This window comes from Aotus nancymaae, unplaced genomic scaffold (assembly GCF_030222135.1).
Source record: "Aotus nancymaae isolate 86718 unplaced genomic scaffold, 86718_ANA_hifiasm-v0.15.2.pri h1tg000032l_0, whole genome shotgun sequence".
In the NCBI taxonomy this organism is placed as follows: domain Eukaryota; kingdom Metazoa; phylum Chordata; class Mammalia; order Primates; family Aotidae; genus Aotus; species Aotus nancymaae.
The window spans coordinates 28522874-28548868 of record NW_026988445.1 but is presented as its reverse complement, the minus strand read 5'-3'; the positions used below and the strand labels follow the sequence as shown (position 1 = coordinate 28548868).

Genomic DNA, 25995 nt, shown 5'->3' with positions numbered 1-25995 from the left:
CCCATAGCTGGGATTCACAGATCCAGGAATCAAGAGGTAGACATGGGAGTAGTGTGACTATTACCCTTAGTAACCCATTAGCAAAACGTTTGCTTACTGTTCCCAGGACTTTATGCTCTTCTGGCCTAGAGATCTTAGTTCCAGAGGGAGGAATGCTCCTGCTAGGAGACACGGTGATCCCGTTGAACTGCACTTAAGACTGCTGCCCAGCCATTGTAGGCTCCTCGTGCCTCTGAGTCAACAAGCTAAGAAGGAAGTTACGTTGCCGGTTGGGGCAGTTGATTTGCATTACCAAGGGGAAACTGGACCGCTGCTCCACCACTCCACAAAGGAGGACTGTCTGGAGTACAGGTCACTTAGGATGCCTCAGCATTACCACGCCTTGTGATTAAGGTTAGGGTAAAACTACAACAACCCAATCCAGGCAGGACCACTAACCACTAGATCCTTCAGGAATGGAGGTTTAGGCCACTCCACCAGGTGAAGAACCGTGACTGCTGACTTGTGTGTTGAAGTCAAAAGGAATACAGAATGGATGGTAGCAGACGGCAGTTATAAAAACAGGAATAAGGGCTGAAATCACCATGTGGCCTGTTTTTTTTTTGAGACAGAGTTGCCCAGGCTGGACTGCAGTGGCGTGATCTTGGCTCACTAGCCTCTGCCTCTTGGGTTCCAGTGATTCTCCTGCCTCAGCCTCCCAGTTAGCTGGGATTATAGGCACATACCATCATGCCTGGCTAATTTTTGTATTTTTAGTAGAGATGCGGTTTCACCATGTTGGCCAGGCTGGTCTCAAACTCATGACCTTGTGATCTGCCCACCTCGGTCTCCCAAAGTGCTGGGATTACAGGCGTGAGCCACTGCGCTTGGCCGGAACTCTGCATTCTTAAGTTTAATAATTAATTGGTGTTATTTGGGGGTGAGTGAAGAGGGAACCAACTAGAATGCTGGGGAACTGGGGGAGGGCAGAGGTCCCCAGAAGCAAAATGTAGGGTTCTTGTCTTTGGGATCCTTTCCTCCTCTTAGAGAAGACCCTTTAGCTTTCTGCCTGAGGAGCTGATGCCTAGCTGTCAGGCTTTCTTCTTGCCAAGATAGGGGTGTTAACTCCTGCAGACGAACCTTCAGTTAATCCTTTTTACCAGCCCCACATCTCACTACGGCCCCATGCTATACCTCGGTTTCTCCATCCACAGCCCCTGTAGGGTCCCTAGTGCCAGTCTTCTTTTTTTTTCTCTTCTTTTCTCTCTTATTCTATTTTTTTTTTCTTTCTCTTCACTTCACAATTTTATGACTGACAGTGCCAGGCTTCTTCCCAATTGGCTGTGACCCCCAGGTTCTTTTTAATTTTTCCCAGCAGTTATGCAGTGATTGCGCAGATGCAATGATCTTTTTACCTGAGCCTCCGTATAACCACTGGCCTAAGTGTAAGATGGTTTGCCAGCATCAGCAGTAAGGCTGGGAGTGGGGCTAAAAATCAAGTTCTCTTAAGGCTAAATCTTGATTCGCTGCTCTAAGCTGACCAACTTAATCTGAAAAGAATTTGCCGCATGTAAATATTGTAGGATTATAGTCATCTGTATATGCACTTACATTAAAAGTAGTTCTGCTCCCATTAACTTAGTCTAAAAGAGTCACCTAAGAATGCCAGACGTTATTTTGTTCGAATGTCATGGTTATTTTAGTTTAGAAGCATTTCTTTCAAAGCCGCTTCTCTCTTCACAACAGTAGAGCTCTGGCAGTGAATTCAGTGGTCGAGGATTCAGCGAAACTGTGGCTAATTTCTGGTTCCAATCTGGAATTGAAAACAAATTAAGGATTTATTTAAAGACTACTCACTCCAAATTTTTAACACACTGTCCTTTTAGCAATTGTGCACAATAACAAAATAACTTACAGGGTTTAAGACAAATGAATGCATTTAAAATGTTGGAAAAGGACTCAGTCAAAAGGTCGATTTTTTGGTTCAGTCTCTGATTAAGAGGCTGAAACAAATCACATACGTTTGCATTTTGACATCTCATTCTGTATCCTCAAACCTTTTCAGTCTTACATTATCAGTGCACCGTTTTGTATCACACTGCACTTGTTGCCATCCCTAAATTCTTTTTTTCTCTTTTTAGAGGTTTCTTTGTTTTTTAAAATTGTATTGACTATAAACCTTTCAATCCAAACCTTTGGATTGAAAAAGTTCAGTGAACCCCAAACAGAATAAACCAAATTCAAAACCAAACAAAATCAATCACTATATTATTTAGGAATAGATACATGTGTAGTAAAAACAGTCAATAGCAAAGGCAAGATGAACACGAATTCAGGACAGAGGGTGCGTCTGGGGAGAAAGATGGTGGCCCCAAAGGCTTTAGGTATACTAGTCAATTATTTTTCACAACTGACCTAAGGGATAAATAAGTATTTTTATTATTACTCTTTAAATTGAATATATAGAAAATGTTTTTGGCAGGTATGATAGGTATCACAATAAATAGAAAATAGGCCTGACATGGTGGCTCAAGCTTGTAATCCCAGCACTTTGGGAGGCCGAGGCAGGGGGATCATTTGAGGTCAGGAGTTCAAGACCAGCTTGGCCAACATGGTGAAGCCCCATCTCTACTAAAAATACAAAATTAGTCAGGCATGGTGGCAGGCTCCTGTAATCCCAGCTACTCAGGAGGTTGAGGCAGGACAATTGCTTGAACCCGGGAGGTGGAGGTTGCAGTGAGCCAAGGTTGCGCCATTGCACTCTAGCCTGGGCAACAAGAACAAAACTTTGTCTCAAAAAAAAAACAAAAAAAAAAGGAAAAGAAATCAATGAAGTTCATTCATTCTTCTTACAATAACACAAACCAGAAACCTAGGAGTCACCCTTGACCACTGTCTCACCAGCCAAATCCAATTAATTATCACTCTCTATCTCTCCCACTCCCACTGCCACGCCCCCGCCCAAGCCACCTGGGCTCACCTGAAACACTGATATCCCTTCAGCTTGCTTAGACTCCTGCTGTCATCCAACCTCCAGACAACAGCCAAAGAACACACTTTAAACCTTATCTTTCTTCAACTGGGAGTCCATTTCACCATCCCCTTTGCTATCAGAAACAACAGAGTGACAAGTACATTGCCCAGGGCCACACAGCCAGGAAATGGCAGAGGCAGAACTCAAAATGTACCGGTCTTACTTGAGAGTTCACATGTCTTATCCACCCACCATCCTGCCATCCCTAAATTCATACCTATTGGTGTTCCTTCGTATTTTATAACCTCTAATCTATAATCATTAACAGTTTTGTTTATCTAAATATAAAGATAAAGATTCAAAGAGGACTTTAATACAATTATTGCTCAAGGAACCAAAGACTAGTGTTTCAATAGCATTGTAACAAAACTTTTTTTTTTTTTTTTTGAGACGGAGTCTTACTCTGTCACCCAGGCTGGAGTGCAGTGGTGCCATCTCGGCTCACTGCAACCTCTGCCTTCTGGGTTCAAGAGATTCTCCTGCCTCAGCCAAGTAGCTGGGATTACAGGTGCCCACCACCACCACCCCTGGCTAATTTTTGTATTTTTAATAGAGATGGGGTTTTGCCATGTTGGCCAGACTAGTCTGGAACTCCTGACCTCAAGTGATCTGCCCACCTTGGCCTCCTAAAGTGCTAGGAGGGTCCTAATAATATAATAAATTTTTGTTACAATGTACCAGAGTAATTCTCAGTGGTACACTGATATTGCCATCTCAAAAAGATTAATTTGCCCAAGTATACATAGCTTATAAGAGGTACAGTCCACATTTAACACAGAACAGACTCCAAAATCATCAATCTTTCACTGTTCTAGTCCACCTTCCTTAATGCTTCAGGAGTATCTCAAGAAATAAACATTTCTGGATATTAAGAATGGACAACATTTCACTAACCCAAGGAGTATGACTAGAAATGAAATCTTTGAGGATTTTAAATTGAATCAAGTGTGATTCTGTCTGGTTAGCAACGACATGACTTTCCAAGGTTCGCTCTGGAGTCAGACAGCAACGCCTCAGCCCCCAAGTTCTGGGATTACAGGCATGAGCAGCGCACCCGGCCACTCATTTTTATCCTTTTTGCAGTTGAGAATATTGAGAGTCAGAGAGCCTAAGGACCATGCTGTTGGTAAAGACATGTATTTTATCTTGGAAAAATGAGTTATTTGAATTATTTGGCACCAGGGTACATAATACAAGGGTAACTTTCTTCTGAGGTCCATCTCATCTCTAAGTATGCTGTGTTCTGGAAATAAAGTAGTTTATAAGTGTGAGGAATTCCACTCAGCAACTCCTTGTGATCCTTGTAGGATGTACAATGGGGTTGAATCATACACAATTTAACCAGGTGAACTCAACAGTAAATGTGAGAACAGTGGGTGTTATCAACCCTGAACGTGCTACACAGATCAGGGATGCTATGGAAAGAAAGTGTGAATTGATTTTTTGGATTTCCTTAGCATCTGACAAAATGTAATTATTGTTTGTGTGGATTTGTGGTGGTGACTCCTTTGAAAGTCATGGTTGAAAAATAATATGAAGAATTAGTTGATAAACACAGAGAAACTTTAATCTCCTTGCTGAGAATTCCAGGCATTCCAAATACTTTGATGATTTAGTATAATCACTCTTTAACAATCAAGAAATTTTGTTTGTTTGTTTGTTTTTTGAGATGGAGCTTCCTTCACTCTGTCACCCAGGCTGGAGTGCAGAAGTGCAATCTTGGTTCACTGCAACCCCCTCTTCCTGGGGTTCAAACAATTCTCCTGCCTCAGCCTCCAGAGTAGCTGGGACTATAGGCATGAGGCACCATGCCTGGCTAATGTGTGTGTGTGTGTGTGTTTCGGTAGAGATGGGGTTTCACCATGTTGGCCAGGCTGGTCTCAAACTTCTGACCTCAAGTGATCTACCCACCTCAGCTTCCCAAAGTGCTAGGATTAAGGTGTGAGCCACTGCCCCTGGCCAGTCTAAGAGATTTTTCAAGGATAACTTTGATCATGTGTGATTTTTACCTTGTGCACTGATTTTAGAACTTAATTGTATTAGTCTTTTACAGATATTTATTATGGCATATATTTATTCTTGATCAATAATACTAACAGAAACTAACAGTTTTGAAGGTATAGTAATATTACATACAGGCACAATGCTTAAATTTTTTTTTTTTTCCAGTCCGACAGGGCAGCTTTTTTTTTTTTGAGGCAGAGTCTCACTCTGTCACCAGGCTGGAGTGCAGTGGTGTGATCTCAGCTCACTTGCAATCTGTACCTCCCGAGTTCAAGTGATTCTCCTGCCTCAGCCTCCCGAGTAGCTGGGATTACAGACATGCGCCACCACACCCAGCTGATTTTTGTATTTTTAGTAGATACAGGTTTCACCATGTTGGCCTGGATGGTCTGGATCTCCTGACCTCGTGATCCACCTGCCTTGGCCTCCCAAAGTGCTGGGATTACAGGCATGAGCCACCGCACCCGGCTGCTTAAATTCTTTATATGGATATTTCAATTCTATTAGGTAGGTACTATTTTTATCCTTTTTGCAGATGAGAATATTGAGAGTTAGCGAGCCTAAGGACCATGCTGTTGGTAAAGACACATATTTTATCTTGGAAAAATGAGTTATTTGCATTAGTTGGCACCGGGGTGAGTAATACAGAGGTCACTTTCTTCGGAGGGTCCATCTCGGCCTCCCAGGCTATGCATTCTCTCGGAACAGAGCCTTCTCCGTATCCTGCACTGTGTCTTGCACATAGTCAACGCCCAACAAATGCTTCCTAAGGAAATCAGTGAAATTATATGTGCCAAGAAATAATTTTAACTAAGGAAGAATTTCTTAAGCAATAGCCATGATCTATCATGGTCTATATTTAATCAGACACCTCAGAGAACTGAACATGAAATGCACATCCTTACTCATCCAGACATATCTTCTGCCCTGAGAATCTGATGAAACACTGGCCAAATGGTTAGGATAATAGCCTATACTTTGATAAACAATTTAATATTCTTTCTCTTATTCTGTGAAAAACTCTTCCCCAAGGAATCCTTTCAAGCCTCTTGCAGACCAGCCCTTTGCCTGCCTATGGCTGTTTCTACAATTATTGCCCCCTAAGCATCTGTCAAATGTATCTAAATCTACTGCTGACACCCGTCATCTGTTGCCTAAATCACTGGTTCTCAAACTTGGCTGCACTATGGAATTATCTGGGGAGTTTTAAAAACTACTGATGCCTGGGACCGCCACCTTGCCACCTGGCATCCAGAAACCCTGATTTAACTGGTATTAGGTATAGCCTGGGTGTCCAGATTTTTTAAAACTCTGAGGAATGTAGCCAAAATTAAGAATCTTTAACCTGGCTGGGTGCGGTGGCTCACTCCTATAATCCCAGCACTTTGGGAGGCTGAGGCGGGTGTTTTGCTTGAGTCCAGAAGTTCGAGACCAGCCTGGGCAACATAGTGAGACCCTGTATCTACAAAAAATACAAAAATTAGCTGGGTGTGGTGGCACATGCCTGTAGTCTCAGAGATTGGGGGCCTGAGGTGGGAGGATCACTCCAGCCTGGGCTGTCAAGGCTGCGACGAGCCGAACTTGCACCGCTGCTCTCCAGCCTGGCCAATGGGAGTGAGAGCCTGTCTCAAAAAAAGAAAAAATCTTTAACCTAACCACCGCGATTGTCTCCTGACTCTCCACATCCAATCTTTGCCCCATGCTGTCCCCATCCTGCTCCTCTTTTTCTTCTCCACAGTTAGAGTAACATTTTCAAAATGATTTTTAAAAACTTTTTGATTTCCCTAAGTTTTGGGGGGACCAGATGGTGTTTGGTTACGTGGTAAGTTCTTTAGTGGTGATTTGTGAGATTCTGGTGCACCCAGCCCCCAATCAGTATACGCTGAACCCAATTTGTAGTCTTTCATCCCTCACAAAATGAAATTGTGATCATTACTCCTGCCCTCCTTAAAACTTTTCAGCAGTTTTCCTTTAGTCTCAGACTAGAGGCCAAGACCTGAATATGGCCTGTAAAGTCTTTCTTACTCTGGTCTTGCCATCTCTTCAGCCACATCCTGCTCCGAGATCCCTCCTGATTTCTGTGCTCCAGCACACTCTTATTTTTTTTAGTTCCTCAAATGCGTCGTGCTCCTTCCTGCCACAGGGCCTTTGCATATGCTGTACTCTCTGTGTACCGGTCTGCCTACTCTTTGCCCAGTTAATTTTTAGCTTATCCTTCAGCTCTCAGCTCATCATTTCCTAAAGGAAACTTTCTGTGACTTCTTATAGGCTCCTCTACCACCATAAAGACTCTGCTTCATAGCATTTAAGGCAAGTAGACTTTTATGGTTATTTATTTTTTAGAGTTGGGATCTTGCTATGTTGCCCCAGCTGGAGTACAGTAGCACAGTCACAGCTCACTGTGGCCCCAAACTCCTGGGCTCAAGCAGTCCTCCTGACTCAGCCTTCTGAGTAGCTGGGACCACAGGCAGCACCACATCCAGTTAATTTTTAAATTTCTTTTGTAGAAATGGGTTCTCGCTGTGTCACCCAAGCTGGTCTCAAACTCCTGTCCTCAAGCGATCCTCCCACCTTGGCCTCCCAAAGTGCTGGGATTACAGTGTGAGCCACTGCGCCCACTCATGATTATAGGGCATAGAAATCTTCTGTCTATTTTTGCCTCACGTGGTATTCCTAAAACCTGGCACATTGACTGGGACTTGAATAGGCTCTCAAATTATTTACTGAAGGGGTAAGTGTGGATGAGTGAAAACGTTTGTGGCATCAAATATATCACCAATGGGCCGGGCGCGGTGGCTCACGCCTATAATCCCAGCACTTTGGGAGGCCGAGGCTGGTGGATCATGAGGTCAAGAGATCGAGACCATCCTGGTCAACATGGTGAAACCCCGTCTCTACTAAAAATACAAAAAATTACCTGGGCATGGTGGCGCATGCCTGTAATCCCAGCTACTCAGGAGGCTGAGGCAGGAGAATTGCCTGAACCCAGGAGGTGGAGGTTGCAGTGAGCCGAGATCGCACCATTGCACTCCAGCCTGGGTAACAAGAGCGAAACTCCGTCTCAAAAAAAAAAAAAAAAAAAAAAAAAAAAAAATATATATATATATATATATATATATCACCAAGTCCAATTGATGCCACCCCCAAAATATCTCTGGAATCCATTTATTTTTCCTTATGTTCCCTGCTGGTCCCAGCCACCATCATCTCTGGTCTAACCTACTAAACTGTTTCTCAGTGGTCTGCCTCAGAAACTTTCCCCTCCATTTTCCCTTCCAAACAGTGTCCTCACAGCAGCCAGAGTAATACAAATAATGCCTTGAAAATATAATAAGTCGCCGGGCACAGTGGCTCACGCCTGTAATCCCAGCACTTTGGGAGGCCGAGGTGGGCACATCACGAGGTCAGGTTAGACCATCCTGGCTAACACCGTGAAACCCCATCTCTACTAAAAATACAAAAAATTAGCCTGGCATGGTGGCACGCGCCTGTAGTCCCAGCTACTCAGGAGGCTGAGGCAGAAGAATCCCTTGAACCCGGGAGGTGGAGGGTACAGTGAGCCGAGATCACGCCACTGCACTCCAGCCTGGGTGACACAGCGAGACTCCATCTCAAAAAGAAAAATAAATAAATAAAATATGGGATGTCATCCTTCTGTTAAAAATTCTTCAATGTCTTACCATTGCTCTTAGAATAAAATCCAGTTGCTTGATCACTGTCACTGTCACTCGTTACCCACCAAGCAACACTGGTCTCCTTTCTGTTCCTCAAATATGCCAAGCCCTTCCCAGCTTCCAGGCGTTCACAGTTACTGTTACTTTTGCCTGAAATGCTCTTTATATGACTCATTCTTATTTTTCAGGGCTCAGCTAAAATTGCATAGACATTTTCCCTGACTGCCCTATTTAAAGTCACTTCCTTTAGCTATCCTCCTTTCCCTGCTTATTCCCGTATAGCACTACCACAATCTATGATTTGAAAAAAAAAATGCACTTGGCTATGCTCCGTATCCCCCACCAGAATGTCAGCTTTGTGGAAGCAGGTATCTTGTCTTCCCCGGTCACTGTACTCAGAGATAGCAGTGTATGGTTTATAGTAGGTACTCAATAAACAACTAAATCACACTGGGGTCACCAGCTTCCAGCGTGGACCCCAATGACTCTTGCCCCCTGGTATTCATTCCTTGTGTAATCCTCTACACACCGCTTTAGAGCTGGCTGTATCTGACTAATAGGATACATCAGAAGTGACAATGTGTGACTTTTGTTTTTTGAGACAGAGTCCTGCTCTGTCACCCAGGCTGGAGTGCAGTGACACGATCTCAACTCACTGCAACCTCCATCTCCTGGGTTCAAGTGATTCTCCTGCCTCAGCCTCCTGAGTAGCTGGGATTACAGTCATTTGCCACCATGTCTGGCTAGTTTTTTTATTTTAATAGAGACGGAGTTACACCGTGTTGGCCAGGCTGGTCTTGAACTCCTAATCTCAGGTAAACTGTCCACCTTGGCCTCCCAAAGTGCTGGGATTACAGGCATGAGCCACTGTGCCTGGCCAAGAAGTGACAGTGTGCGACTTTTGAGCCTGGGTCATAAAAAACATTGCGGTTTCCACCGTGGTCTCAGATTGACCTGTCTAAGGGAAGCTAACTGCCATGCTCTCAGGACACTCAAGCAGCCCCATGGAGAGACCCGCATGGAAAGGCACTGAGGTCTCCAGCCAACAGTGAGCACCAGCTCAGCAACCATGTGTGTGAGCCCCCTTGGAGGTGGATCCTCCAGCCCCAGTCAAGCCTTCAGGCAAGACTGCAGCCCCCACCATCATCTGACCGAAACCTTGAGAGACCCTGAGCCAGAATGTCCAACTGAGCAGTTCTCAAATTCCTACCACAGAAACCATGAGGACATTACAAAATAACCCAGCATTGATGTTTCTGGGCACTACATTTTGGAATGATTTGTTACTCAGCAATAGATAACAAACAGACATTCCAGCAACAATTCAATAAACGAAGAATGAATATATAAACATAAATCATCTTTAGAATTGGTCCGGCTGCAAGCCTCACTGAAAAGGGACTATCTGAAGCTGTTTCTCCTCTTACGGTGTCCAGGCTGCACCACTTTCTGGTACCATATTTTTAATTGTGCCTAGATCCCAACTTGACTACATGTCTTCTGCCTAAATCCATTATTTCTATCAGAGGCATCAACAATTTTGCAAAAATGAGAGGTTACAGAGTTGTCTTTCATTTTTTACCTGTGCTTTTTCTATTAGCACTGTCCTTTTTCTTTCCTTTTTTTTTGGAGATGTAGTCTTGCTCTGTAACCCAGGCTGGAGTACAGTGGCACGATCTTGGCTCACTGCAACCTCTGCCTTCCGAGTTCCAGTTCAAGCAATTCTCCTGCCTCACCCTCCCAAGTAGCTGTGATTACAGGCACATGCCACCATGCCCAGCTAATTTTTGTATTTTTAGTAAAGACAGAGTTTCATTATGTTGGCCAGGTTGGTCTTGAACTCCTGACCTCATGATCTGCTCGCCTTGGCCTCCCAGAGTCCTGGGGTTACAGTGCGAGCCAGCACGCCCGGCCATGCTCTGTCCTTTTCACTCCAAACGCTCTGCCATATGCGTCTTCTTTCCATTTCCCCTGAAACTTCCCTAGTTCAGTTGAAAAGCATGGGCTTTGGAGGGTAACATGTCTTGGCTTGGGCTGGACTGATGACTTACAAGCTACTAGCTTGAGTAGACTTTTTAAAGTCTCAAAGCCTCAGTTTCCTCTTCTGCTAAATGGAGCTAACAATAATGATACTACCCAGTTCACAGGGACTGTTACCACTCACAACGACAAGCGTGTACACGTACGTGTGTGTGAGTATGTCACCTGGCACGGTTCCAGGCACATGGCAGGCATTCTTAAATCCTAACAGCGATCCTAAAAGGTAGACTTTGATTCTTCATGTTACAGAGGAGCAAAAAGGTTCAGAAAAGCCAAGGACGTTACCCAACACCACGTAGCTAGAACGCGCCAGGCCTGCGGTATTGTGACGCCCGGGTCCTGTCCACTCCTTCACGCTGCTCACACTGCGTCACTGCAACAGTGAGCTGCTCTTCTCACCCGAAGATGTCTTGTCCCACCCATCCTGAGCAGAACTGACAGACTAATACCCTCTAAGGCCGACAGGGTCACTCCCTTGACTACGATCCTACAATGGCTCTGGTTGTCCAAATTTGACTTCCCAAATGCTTTCGGCTGCTCTTCTGTTCTGGGACTCTCTCCTACTGCTCTGCCAATCCGCATGTTACTTTTCACTCGCCCCTTCTACTCCGCCCAGTCAGTCCAGCACTTCCCTCTGGTGTCCTCTCCACACGCGAGCATGCCTCACCATCCTACGCACGGTCCCTAGCTGCAGGGACCCATCTCTGCTGTCCTTGTTTGTTCTCCACTGTGCACACCTGGCCCATCAAGGCCCAGCTCCGGTCCCCATTCCTGCACCCTGCCCTCCTGGCTGTTCTAGGCCCCAGTGATCTCACTTTTTTTTTTTTTTGAGATGCAGTCTCGCTCTGTTGCCCAGGCTGGAGTGCAGTAACACGATCTCGGCTCACTGCACCCTCCACCTCCTGGGTTCAAGCGATTCTCCTGCCTTAGCATCCCGGGTAGTTGGGATTACAGGCATGTGCCACCACGCCCGGCTAATTTTTTTTTTTTGAGAAGGAGTTTTGCTCTTGTTGCCTAGGCTGGAGTGCAGTGACATAATCTCAGCTCACTGCAACCTCTGCCTCCTGGGTTCAAGGGATTCTCCGGCCTCAGCCTCCCAGGTAGCTGGAATTACAGGCACGTGCTACCACATCCAGCTAATTTTTGTATTTTTAGGAGAAATGGGCTTTTGCCATGTTGACCAGGCTGGTCTTGAACTCCTGACCTCAGGTGATCCACCTGCCTCAGCCTCCCAAAGAGCTGGGATTACAGGCATAAGCCACCACACCCAGCCTCATCTTTCAACTCCTGCTCGTCTACTTGGTATTTAGTCCTCAAGCCTCATTTTCCCAGTTGGATTGTGAGTTCCCAAAGGACCAAAATCATTGGCTGGATGGAATTTGTATGAACTGGCACAATACATAGTAGATGGTAAATATTTCATTGCTCTGCTAAAATTTATTTAGCTCCATAGGTTTGGAAAGAATTAGGAATTGTCTTCTAAACTAAGCAAGGGAGAACACCGTTTGCGTCTGTCTGTCTGTCTGTCTGTCTGTCTGTCTGTCTGTCTATGAGACCTCCTCATAGCAGAGGAGTTGCAAAGAAGGTCCTATTGAGGGTCACTTTGGAACCAGAGGCCCACCTGGATTTCCTCACACAAAGGAAACAGATTTCAGACTCCCAGTTGGTCTTGAAGGGACAGAGCTCAGCCAGTCCTGTAGGACGGGAACCCCACTGATGTTTTCTGACCACGTCCTCTTTTTGGTCCCTCCTAAACTCCCAGCAGCTTCTACTTCTCTAAGCCTCATCCTTCCTCCAGCCCTAACCCATGTCCCGCTAATCCCTGGCTTCCATCACCACAGACCTCCCAAGGTCCCCTGGGGCTGCAACCCTACCACTCTGCACTCCCTCCCAGCACCTGCTTTCCCAGTGACCTTGACCTCAGCCCCAACCTCCTCCCCAGTCCCGCAGTTCCCCCCCGCAGTCAGGCTCCAATCTTCTCTGAGCCTCCAGAACCCAGCTTTGCCCTGCTTGAAGCCTCTCATCCCAAAGCCTTGCTGTCAACCTCTGGCTCCATCGCGGCTTCATCTATTGCCACCCCTATCCCTGGCTCAACTGCCCCAAGATCCACCTCTCCTGCCCAATCCTGCTCTTCCTGATTGCTGCATTTGCTGTTCCCTGGGTCCCAGCCCAGGCCATCTCCTCTGGCATTCCATATTTTAAGTAAAAAGAGAGTGACTCCCTTTAAAGAAAACTATTAAATAAATAGTAGTACAGGTGACACTCAGCTGTGACAGAGGCTGTGTAGCTTCAGAGTCAAACACAGCTTGGGGTGAAATGACCTGGGTCTGAATTCTGCTTTCCTACCTCCTAGCTGTGTGACCTGGGGCTAGTTAATAAACTGTTTCTGACTTGGCTTTTCCTACTGTAAAATTGGGAAAATAGTAGCACTTTACCTCAAGGAGCTACTTTGAGGACTAAATATGTGCCTACCACTGTGTAACAGCCTCCAAAATATTGAGGTTTATTCATTTAAAAAGTCTGTCGGCCGGGCGCAGTGGCTCACGCCTGTAATCCCAGTACTTTGGGAAGCCAAGGTGGGCAGATCACTTCAGGTCAGGAGTTCAAGACCAGCCTGGCCAACATGGTAAGACCTCCGTCTCTACTAAAAATACGAAAATTAGCCTGGCATGGTGGTGTGCGCCTATAGTCCCAGCTACTTGGGAGGCTGAGGCAGGAGAATTGCTTGAACCCAGAAGGTGGAGGTTGCAGTAGGCCCAGATGGCACCACTGCACTCCAGCCTGGGTGACAGAGTGAGACTCCGTCTTAAAAAAAAAAAAAAAAAAAAAAAATCTGTCAATGAAGTAATTCATCCCAAGAACTAAAATTCAGAGCACTAATGACAGCAGGAACACAAGCAATGTTTAAATTGGTGTCTGCATGTCCTCCCCCAAGGTCCTATACGTCAGGGAGACTCAGTCTCTTTCGGTATTTTTTTACATGCTGCAGCATCAAACATTACAAGCGGAACTTAGAATTTCTGAAATGTGCCTCCGAATGTCAAATCATTGTCATAAAGTTTGAAATCAGGAATAAGAAAAGTTCCCTAAAGTATGTTTAGGCACAATAATGATTTTGTCATGTGACAAGGGGTCAGTGAAGAGGGGTCAACCAGGCGTGGTGGCTCACACCTGTAATCCCAGCACTTTGAGAAGCTGAGGTGGGAGGATCGCTTGAGGCCAGGAGTTCAAGACCAGCCTGGGCAACATAGTGAGACCCTGTCTCGAAAAAAAAAAAAAAGAGTAGTCAGACTTGAGGCTGTGTCTTAATAAGGATATATGCATTTCCATCCCTGAAGTCTCCCCTGCAGGGAGCTATGTAGGGAGGAACCTTGGGAGGCCCTCTAAATTCTTCCTGCTCCCAGAAACATACTCACATATCCACGCCCCCAACTCGACTGGTCCCAAACAGGCTCCCTGAGACAGCAAGCCCACGCGAGATGCTGATCTGTGGCCCAGGCAAGGTTAATCTCAGGGAGTTAAGAGCAGTTGGCCTGACTTACCAATCTCATGAAACGGCAGAGAATAGTCTCTTTGGTAAGTGGTTTCTTTATACCATGGTTCAGCAGGCTTTGACTGTCTTCGAAAACAAATATAGCGAATGAGTTTTTGTTGGTCTAATTGAGGCTGATAGTGATATTTTCTCTTGGGTGGAATTGTCAAGTCTATGAGCAGTCTAAACGGAAACAGAAACAGTAACAGTTTGCTGAAAACCTGGTAGAAAAAAGCAGTCCATTTTCTCATCAGCTGAAATCCATTCTCTGGAGTGGCCGTGGGGCTGACAAGAGTATTGACAGGACTCCCACAGCTCGAAGACCAGCTCTGGCAAAGCGTCAGGAGACAGTTCAGGGACTTCTGCTCCTGCTCTTCCCTTTAGCCTCCCTCCTCCTCTCCAATCACAGGTCCTAGGAGGTGATGTGCATCACACCGTCCGCTACATCCACCCATGTGTAGCCACTTCCCACACTCCAGAGGTCCCGGTGCCCTTTCCCTGTCTAACTGTTCTGTGGATGTTTGGTTGCTTTAAGGAACCAATGCAGGGCTGGTGTGGTGGCTCACATCTGTAATCCCAGCATTTTTGGAGGCTGAGGGGGGCAGATTGCTTGAACTCAGGAGTTCGAGGCCAGCCTGGGCAACATGGCAAAACCCTGTCTCTACAAAATAATACAAAAATTAGCTGGGTATGGTGGCATGCACCTGTGGTCCTAGCTACTAGAGAGGCTTAGGTGGGAGGATCCCTTGAGCCCAGGAGGCAGAGGTTACGGTGAGCTAAGATCAAGCCTGGGTAACAGAACAAGACCCTGTCTCAAAGACAAAAAAAAAAAAAGAATCCGGTACATCTGGTTATCTGGTTAGGGTTAGACTAACCACTGTGTGCCTGTTGGGGTCTGACGGACCTGAAATCAGTTATAACCTTCCTGGACCCTACTCAGATAGACATCCCTTGGGAAAGAAAAGCAAGCAACCAGCAAGATGTAATGGCAAAATGGCGCTCGTGGCAGCATACTTTCACTGGCACAACTCTGGTGATACATATTAAAACCTTGAAAATGTGCACACATTTTGTCCTGGCAATTAGATGTCAACGAAGACTTAGCTCTAGGAATGCTTGTCAAAGTGTTTTGATGATAATAAAAGAGTGGGGACAACTGTCATGTAAAAAAATAGGAAATTATTTAGACGATGACACAGAAATATGTGGGAATGCCATGCCACCATCAAAAGTGATGCTGTACAGCTGGGCGCGGTGGCTCACACCTGTAATCCCAGCGCTTTGGGAGGCCGAGACTGGCGGATCACCTGAGGTCAGGGGTTCAAAACCAGCCTGGCCAACATAGTGAAACCCATCTCTACTGAAAATACGAAAGTTAGCTAGGCGTGGTGGTGGAAGCCTGTAATCCCAGCTACTTGGGAGGCTGAGGCAGGAGAATCGCTTGAACCCATGAGGTGGTGGTTGCAGTGAGCTGACATATTTGTCACTCCAGCCTGGGTGACAAAGCAAGACTCTGTCTAAAAAAAAAAAAAAAAGGATGTTGTAGGATTATAATTTTTGAAATGGAAAAAAGTCCACAATACGTTATTAGGTTTAAACAGAGTTTTCAATTGAATTATGCACTGAATTGAATTAAATTAAATTCATTTCAATTGAATCAAATGGATGAATTGTGTGGTGTGTGAATTATCTCAATGCAGCTGTTACCAAAAATAAAAAGGTTTTGAAACACCCATCCCATCCTAGTTTGGATGATTCTGCATGATTATCTCTAGGGGATGATATTGTGGATAATTTTCAATCATTTCATTTTTTATTGCGAATGTTTTCTGAATGTTCTCATAAACCTTTATGTTTTTAAACTATAAAATAGATGAGATGAGTTGCTGTTGATGTGAAAAATATTAAGTGTTGGCTGCGATTTAGGAACATCTAAATCTAATTGGGGTGAGTATCCTTATGTGAGTATATCGCTGTGAACTAATCACACTTAAAGAGGTGACTAAGACTGCTTACCCATCAGTTGTGCTTGCCTGATTCGGTAACCTTGATTGTGACGTGACTTCTTTAAGAAAGAGTGTGTTAGCAGAAATGGAGTGGCTCTGCCTGATGTTCAGAAAAAGCAAGACCAAGAATCCAGCCAAGCTCGTGGGGTACTGAACGGGGAGAGATGCTGGATGATTGGAAGGGTGCTCTGTATGGATAGGCCTAAAGGATCTTCGAGAATACCCACCCACCCCTACTTGTGCTGATTTCATGCTTAACAGGTAGCTGACCCTGTAAAGCAGATGTCTTAAATGATGGGTGAGCATACTCCTTTTCCTACAAAAGAATTTCTCCCACTGTCAATCAAACATTAATGGTCTGGGGAATGCATCAGTTTCTTGTGAGTTTGGATTCTGTGTGACCATCACTACCAGTCTAGTAACTTCTGTGTCACTGATGGCTCTGACTGCTGAACCAGGCCCTGGTGACTATTCCCAGATGACCTCTGCTGGACTGCCAGCATGCCTCTACCTTTGACTGGGTGTTTCTCTAGCACCAGAATATTCTCCCTTTTCATGTAATATATCAATGCCCTTCTGAAGACAAGACTTTCATTCAAACGAAGGACTCTACTACTGAAGGACATCAAGTCGGTGGAGGAATGTATCTGGGGAAGGCAAGCCATTACACGTACCTATCAAGTTACACCATGACTACAATAGCTGAGCTTAGGTCTGGTCCTGACGATGTCATTGTTTCCTAGTTTTTGTTTCGTTTTGCTTGTCTTCTTTTTTCGTCTTGTTCTTAACTAGAAGCTTGATGAGCTCATAGACTGACATCTGCGTTGAGTTTGCCACTTAAGGCTAATCTCGGGCAGGCGCAAGTCTCGTCAGAGTCAAAGTTCCCTTTAACTGAGCCGTCCTCCAGTCGGATTGATATTTGGGTGCTGGGCAGAGGGGGCGGTGGTAAGTGGAGGAGGGTGATTGTCAGAGTTCACACAACATGGCGGGTGTTCTGTGGCGTTGGCCCATGAGCAGCTCTGGCAGTGGGGTTCTGTCATTTCCTGTCTATCCTCTGGCAGAAAACATGGCCCTAATAGTTTAATACAGTATGGATTTGAGTTAGAACAAAGAGTTTTGAACTGGGAACCAGAAAACGAAAATAGATGCAAGCCCAACTTTTTTTTTTTTTTTTTTTTTTAAGACAGAGTCTCACTCTCTTGCCCAGGCTGGCGTGCAGTGGCACCATCTCGGCTCACTGCAACCTCTGCCTCCTAGGTTCAAGCAATTCTCCTGCCTCAGCCTTCTGAGAAGCTGGGATTACAGGTGCACCCCACCATGGCTGGATGATTTTTGTATTTTTAGTAGAGACGAGTTTCACCATGTTGGCCAGGCTGGTCTGGAACTCCTGACCACATGATCTGCCCACCTCAGCCTCCCAAAGTGCTGGGATTACAGGCGTGAGTCACCACGCCCAGCCCTTCAAGCCCAACTTTTATACCGACTAACTGGGTGACCTCAGGCCAGACATGTCACTTCTCTGAGCTACATTTCATTCATCTAATTAAACCAGAATGGCCCGTAAAGCTACTTCATGTTTGATCATCGATTACATTTAGACTCTGCTGTTTTAAGCCACACAGGCCATGGCCCCCTTCTCCTTGCATGGATGATTACCGGGAGCCGGCTATGTCACAGTCAATTCAGAGAAACGTGCAGTATGTACTAGACGTTGAATCCAATGATAGCAATCGTATGTTGAGTGCTTACGATGTTCTGAAATGTTACACCAGTTATTTTATTTAATAGATAAGGCAACTGATACTTGGAGAAGAAATGAAAATTGCCCAAAGTCAAATACTTCTTAACTTATTCTACTTGCTGCTTTTAACCCCTGTGGTTTCCAGCCCTTTCTAACTAGAAAATGAGGTCAAAGTGCCTATGGTTTTCAAATAAAGTCATACCTAGAAAAGCAGAAACCATTTAGGCTAAATTCATAATTTGACTGAGAAAGAAACTGGGAAACTTGTTCCCAGTTCCTGGCACTGAGTTCCTAAAATTTAAGTTACTTGATTAAGTTAAAACGCTCTTGGTGTTTCTTAAATGTCTTTGATGAGTTAATAAAATGCTGTATTTATTGCTACTTGTAGAAGTAATATATGCTCATTAGAGAAACTCTAGAAAATAGAGAGAAATATTTAAAAATAAAGCATAAGCTGGGTGAGGTGGCTCACACCTGTAATCCCAGCACTTTGGGAGGCCAGGTGGGCAGATCACTTGAGGCCAGGAGTTTGAGACCAGCCTGGCCAACATGGTGAAACCCCGTCTCTACTAAAAATACAAAAATAATAGCTGGGTGTGATGGCATGCGCCTGTAGTCTCAGCTACTTGCAAGGCTGAGGCAGGAGAATTGCTCGAACTGGGAGATGGAGGTTGTAGCGAGCCAAGATCGTGCCACTGCACTCCAGCCTGGGCGATAGTGTGAGACCTTGTCTCAAAAAAATTAAAAATAAAATATAAAATAAGAATAATCTCACCACTCATTAAAAAAAATTAACAATTTGATATATTTCCTTTCAAACCTCTTCTATCCATTAAATAATACCTATTTTTGCTATTATCAATATTATGAGGAGTTGTGTATCTTCCACCCACCTCTTTTTATCATTGTAACTTGAGCAACATTTTTGGAAATTGAGATTGAGGAGGGTGTCTCACCTGGGAGGTTTCTCTGCACTATCATCACAATGGAGTCTTGCCAGCTGCCCAGGGCAATAGCCTTGCAGGTCTCTTCCTTGGTGAGCAATGAATATACTAGAGCAGAAAGTGAGAAGAAAGCCATTCTTACCATGAGTTCATTCCAGGAGAATGTCAGCTGTGGATAATACAAAACATATTTGGTCTTTGTCCCCAGTTCCTGGCACTGAGCCCCTAAAACCCATGGAATTTCTTGATAAGAGTTTTTTTCATGCAAGTTTATGGTCCTTGCAGGCCTCCCTCCTCCCACCACAACCTCCCACATCTGTAATAAAATGTTATTTATGTTCAGGATTCATAAGGAAATATTGAACATATCAGATATCAGGTTCAAAATATTAGGAAAAAAAGAAATAAGTGGATATATAAAACCAGTGGGTGGGCAAGCATATTTCTGGAATAAAATAAAATTAAATGAAAAGAAAAACAATAAAAAATAAATTAAATAAATAAAACCAGTGGGGCAAATGTTCATAACAGTTGAAATGTGGGAATCGGGCTGGGCACGGTGGCTCACACCTGTAATCACAGCACCTTGGGAGGCTGAGGTGGGCGGACCACTTGGGGTCAGGAGTCCAAGACCAACCTGGCCAACATGGTGAAACTCCGTCTCTATTAAAAATACAAAAAGTTAGCTGGATGGGGTGGCACATGCCTTAATCCTAGCTACTGGGGAGGCTGAGCCAGGAGAATCACTTGAACTCTGGAGGCGGAGGTTGCAGTGAGCCGAGATTGTGCCATTGCACTCCAGCCTGGGTAACAATGCGAGACTCTGTCTCAAAAAAAGAAAAAGAGAAACGTGGGAATCAGTAAATGGAGGGCTCTGTCTGGAAAAATATATAATAATAGTAATAAAAGAAATATGGGAATTGGTAAGGGGGACTCATTATACTGTTTTTTTTTCTATTTTTGATGTTTACAAAATTTCATTTTTTAAAAAACTGTGACAAGTAAGTCTGTAAAGACGAAACGTGAAGCAGCACAGCGATCGCAAAGCAGCGGGCGCCTGTGAGCCTGGGAGGGAGACTCAGCCCTGTCTCGAGGCTGGAGGCTGAGGATTTTTGGGAGCGCCAGTGTGAGCTAGCACGTGGAGACGGCGACAGCACTTCTGTGGGGTGAATGTGAGAGAGGGCGGAACAAGTGAAATACGAAGGGGCCGGGAGAGACCGGGCTGGAGGGGAATGGTGCTCAGATTTTACGCTTTCAAATACATCTCACTTTATTTTATTTATTCATTTTGAGACGGAGTCTCACTGTTGCCCAGGCTGGAGTGTAGTGGCCCGATCTTGGCTCACTGCAACCTCTGCCTCCTGAGTTCAAGCGATTTTGCTGCCTCAGCCTCCCGAGTAGCTGGGATTGCAGGTGCCTGCCACCACGCCTGGCTAATTTTTGTATTTTTAGTAGAGATGGGGTTTTGCCATGTTGGCCAGGATGGTCTCTAACTCCTGGCCTCAAGTGATCTGCCTGCCTTGGCCTCCCAAAGTGCTAGGATTACAGGTGTGAGCCACTGCGCCTGGCCAGAAATACATCTCATTTTATAGTACATTGCTTTTCCTTTTATATTATAGTTACACAACTGTAATGAGATAGGTTGGTGCAAAAGTAATTGTGGTTTTTGCCATTACTTTCAATGGACATTACGTTCAATGGAAAAACTGCAATTACTTTTGCACCAACCTAATACTTTTTAATTTATATGTAGTTGATTTATATTGTTTACAAATTTTATTTCAGAAGAATAGCAGAGATATTACAAAGTATGTGTTATTTAAAAAGGGGCATTGAATCTGAAAGTTTGAGAACTACTGATGGAGGGCTTAGGGACTCGGTGAGGTCTGGTGTTTTGTTTGCTTTTGAAGATAGAGTCTCACTCTGTTGCCCAGGCTGTAGTGCAGTAGTGAGATCATAGCTCACTGCAGCCTCTAACTCCTGGGCTCAAGAGATCCTCCTGTCTCAGCCTCTTAGTGGCTGGGAGAGAATACGGGCATCTATATGTATGCCAGGCATATGGCTAATGTATGTTGCCCAGTCTACTTTGTGAGATTTTTAACAAGATTCATGACATGATGTAGAAAGATCTTTTCTGATGGCAATGTGGAAAACAATTTTTTTTTTTAAAGACAGGGTCTCACTATGTTGCCCAGGCTGATCTGGAAGACCACCTGACTAAAAGCAGAAAGACTGTTTAGGAAGTGATTGTAGTGCTTTATGTGGGACATGACGAAGCTCTGATATGATGGAAATGTGGATGGAGAGGATGGGGCTGGTTGAGGATGTTTTAGGAGACAGGATGGGGGGTGAAAGAGAGGGAAGAGTCCAGGACAAAGCTGAACGGACTGCCTGTCCCCAAGAGAGGGGACACAGCAAGTCGCCATCATTGGGAAGATGACTTTATTGAGTTTGTGATGTCTCGACATGTGGGATCTTTTTGGACCTCCCACAGATTCTGAGCAGTCAGTAGATGCCATAAAAATTCAGTCGGGGGCCAGGCACAGTGGCTCATGCCTGTAATCCCAGCACTTTGGGAAGCTGAGGTGGGCAGATCACGAGATCAGGAGATTGAAACCATCCTGGCTAACACATTGAAACTCTGTCTCTACTAAAAATACAAAAAATTAGCCAGGTGTGGTGGCATGTGCCTGTAATCCCAGCTACTCAGGAGGCTGAGGCAGGAGAATTGCTTGAACCCAAGACGTAAGTTGCAGTGAGTTAAGATCACTCCACTGCACTCCAGCCCAATGACAGAGTGAGACTCTGTCTCAAAAAAAAAAAACAACAAAAAACAAAATCAGAGTCAGTAGAAAGCAGCACATAGTTTTGCAGAAAGTATCTCACTAAACATGTATTAGATGATGGATAGAAACTGAAACTATGCCTTCGGTTCAACTGAACCAACCTTTATCGAATGCACACAAAATACCCTGCGCTATGCCAGGCTCTGCAGAGACAAAGCTGACTAAGAAGCAGAACTTGTCCCCAAAAAGCTTGTCACATACTGAAATTGTGATCTGAATAAAGGGTCTATGGGACACAGAAGAGGGAGGAGTATGTAGGATTTGGACGAGCAAAGGGGACAGGGAAGAGACTCCAGGCAAAGGAAATTATAGCGGCCAAGACTTGGACAGAATTGGGATCTGACTGAAGTGTATAAATTGGGATCAGAGTGGGCCTGTCTAGTATGAAAGGCAAGCGCTGAGCTGGGCGAGTTCTGTTTCTGTCTGTGCAAAGAGGACGTCCGGGAGGTCTGATTTGCAGAAAAATCACAGGCTGTCTGGGCTTGCCCAGTGGCTGGGATAACATGACTGAGCCCTGAATGGTAAATAACAACGGGGGATTAAGTCATAAGAAGAGAGAGAAATTGGCACAATAAAGGGAACAAATGACATTTCTGAATGCAGGGGTGTGGGACATATCACTTTCTTGGGCACTTAGTCATTTTCTGAAGCACCACCTCAGAATATTAGCAAAGGTGGCCCTGGGGCCCCTTTACAGTTTAAGAATCCACTGGAGTTCCTAAAGGACTGGTTTCTTTCTTTATTTGTTTGTTTTTTTTTTTTTTTTTGAAATGAAGTCTTGCTCTTCTGCTCCAGGCTGGAGTGCAATGGCGCGATCTCGGCTCACTACAACCTCTGCCTCCCGGGTTCAAGCGATTCTCCTGCCTTAGCCTCCCAGTAGCTGGGATTACAGGTGCGCCACCACGCCCAGTTACGTTTTGTATTTTTAGTACAGACAGGGGTTCACCATGTTGGCCAGGCTGGTCTCGGACTCCTGACCTTGGTGATCCACATGGCTCTGCCTCCCAAAGTGTTGGGATTACAGGTGTGAGCCACTGCACCTGGCCTAGGGACAGTGGTTTCTATAGTTGCTAGACTGTTGGGGGTGGGCTGGGTTTTGACCATGGCATGCATACAAAGGCTGCTGAATATGGGTGAGTAAACTCAGCACTGCTCCTTAGAAGCTGTCAGTAAAAGCTGATTTGAGGATAAAGAATCCGTACACCAGCCCCAAGTAATTAATACTCCCTGACTTTGCCCTTTGGAAGTGTCTCTTGGCAGGTTTTGGGAGGGGTGAAGAGAACATGGGAAGGCGTGTGTAAGGAAATGTGTGTGGACGGAGGGCTGGCTGGGTGGAGAAGAGAGTTTTTACCTCCGAAGGGGAAAGGCTAGCCAGGCCAGAGACTGTGCATCTCCCGGCCTCAGAGAATGATTGTGAAAGCACGTGGCTGTGGAGCCCCGCCCAACTCAGGGTTCTGCTCAGAGTGATTCTGTTGCCCTGGCTGTAGAAAGCCCTTTCCTTCTCACTGGGCGGGTGCAGGCACTGTGCATTATTTCCAGTCCCTGATGGCTTGGCTCTTTGACGTGAGGTGTTCAGTTCACATGAGAGCAAACCTGTCCCCTGGGAGGGTGACTATAACTGGAGCAGGATCTAGTTTAGCCCCAGTCAAAATTCAATACGCATAGCAGAGGCCAGGGGTGTCCATCCCTCCAGAGCCTGATCCCACAGTCCCAGGTAGCTTATGTTCCTATGACTGTGCTCTTCCGGGTTATAGCCCTACTGGGCCTCATGCTCTACAGAGTATTTTCACAGAAATGATCTCACTTCATCCTCATGGTCACCTTGCAAGGTAAACATGATTAACTCTCTGCTGTATAAGAATAGGCCAAGTCTCAGAAAGGTTAAGTGGACTTTTTAAATAGTAAAGTCCATTTAAACAAGTACATGCCAGCACTGTGACTCAAATCCAGTTTTCTAAGCTCCATGTCGCATTCTGCCACCCATAATATGTGTGATGATTTTTTTTTTGAGACAGAGTCTTGCTCTGTTGCCCAGGCTGGAGTGCAGCGGTGGGATCTCGGCTCACTGCAGCCTCTGCCTCCTGGGCTCAAGTGATCCTCCTGCCTTAGCTTCCTGAGTAGCTGGGATTACAGGTGCATGCCACCATGCCCAGCTAATTTTTGTATTTTTAGTAGAGATAGAGTTTCACCATGTTGGCCAGGCTGGTCTTGAACTCCTGACCTCAATTGATCCACCCGCCTTGGCCTCCCAAAGTTCTGGGATTACAGGCATAAGCCACCGCACCCAGCCTTAAAAGAAAATTCTTAAGTTGTACTCAAAAAGGACACATCATCCATTCACTCCTTCTGTAGTTTCTGGAAGTAAAAGGACTTCTCTTTTTTGACCAAACATGGCTAAAATAGCTCAATATTAAACTAAACATGAGGCTGGGTGTTGTAGCTCACACCTGTAATCCCAGCACTTTGAAGACCAGTGAGAGGACTGCTTGAGGCCAGGAGTTCCAGACAGACTGGGTAACATAGCGAGACCTGGTCTCTACAAAAAATTTAAAAATGAGCAGGCAGCTTGTAGTCCCAGCTCCTCAGGAGACTAAGGCAGCAGGAAGATCAGTTAAATCCAGGAGTTTGAAGTTGGACCAAGCTATGATCCCATCACTTCACTCCAGCCTGGGCAACAGAGTGAGACCTTGTCTCTAATACGTAAGTAAAAATAAAATAAAATAAAATAAACATGAGGCTTGCTCAAAGCCACGAAGCCAAGGGGGCTACAAGAGGCTGACCCCTAAAATCGCAGTGTGAAGTTGCTGTCATGAGTTTTTAGCTTCTCTGCTTCTGCAGACTCCATAGCAGGTGGTGAAGAGAGGGTGGAATTAGGATGTACAGTTTGTCATCTGATATCGCATTTAGCAAAACGAAACATATCTAAGGCTTGTTATTCTTGTGCCATAGATGCCCTTGAAGAAAGAGTGAAACTGCTCCTTAATTTCCATCTGTGCTGTCAGCTCCCATTGCGTAGAAGTACAGGAGCAATTTGTTTTGCCCCAATCAGAATAAACGGTCCAATCCCAAATGCGGGCTTGGGTCCCTCAGACTTCTCGCTAAAGCCCTTCCCAAGCAAAAACCAATATCCTTCTGATCTTTTAGGAATTTGGAGTTGCCTGTTTGCTTGGATTCTGCAATAAGTGTGAGGTTTCTTTTTCTTACAACTTTCCCTAAACCCAACATAGAGGTGAAAGCAACCCTATGTTGGATGCTAATTCACCATGTTGGCTTCTGATTAATCCCTTGTCTTAGCCCATTTTCATACTGCTATAAAGAAGTACTTGACACTGGGTAATTTATAAAGAAAAAGAGGTTTAACGGACTCACAGTTCCACATGGCTGGGGAGGCCTCACGATCACAGCAGTAGGCAAAGGAGGATCAAAGGCATGTTTTATATGGCAGCAGGCAAGAGAGCTTGTTCAGGGGAGCTCCCACTTATGAAACCGTCAGATCTCGTGAGACTTATTCACTGTCACGAGAACAGCATGGGAAAAACCCACCCCGCCATGATTCAATTTCCTCCCACCAGATCCTTCCCATGACACGTGGGAATTATGGGAGCTACAATTCAAGATGAGATTTAGGTGGAAACACAGCCAAACCGTATCACCCCAGGCCTCTAAGATTTCCAGTTTCTCTATAGTTTCTGGTGTCAGAGCAGGTACTTACTGTAAGTTCTGCACTTCAGCCAAACAGCATTGGTGTTATAATACTTCAGTTGTCCCACACATTGCTTCTGCATCACCCTTTACCTCGGGGATCTAAGCCCTGGCTCTCAGGCATAATGGCGCAGACATCCACCATCTCATCTCACTGCCACCCGAGACACATACGTAGCTTCTGGTCCTAATTCCCTGTTAAATATTTCTTTGTAAGAAGCTGGATTTGTCAGCCTCTTTCTTCGGCCTCTCAGCTTCCTCTGACTTTTGCTGGTAGGTTTGCATAGACATGCTCAACAGGGAACACCCAAAGAGCTTCCCTAGACCTCCTTGGCAGTGGTCTCTCAACCACTGAAAGCAGGATGTGTGATATTAACTCCCCAGGGACCTGGCTGCCTGGCCACAGCGTTGAGGCTGTGCATCTGGAAGAATAATACCTTGGTGGGATCGCTTGACAACGCTCAATAAATTCTCGTAGTCAGATGGCAGTCAT

General features: G+C 45.2%; 1 protein-coding gene across 1 annotated transcript; it reads right to left on the bottom strand.

Moving 5' to 3' along the window:
* Nucleotides 1-1673: 1673 nt before the first annotated feature.
* Nucleotides 1674-25995, bottom strand: SPMIP3 (sperm microtubule inner protein 3). The gene is given in 4 exon segments (XM_064383475.1): nucleotides 1674-1792; nucleotides 14274-14446; nucleotides 18967-19062; nucleotides 25940-25995. Coding segments are annotated over 4 exon segments (444 nt in total).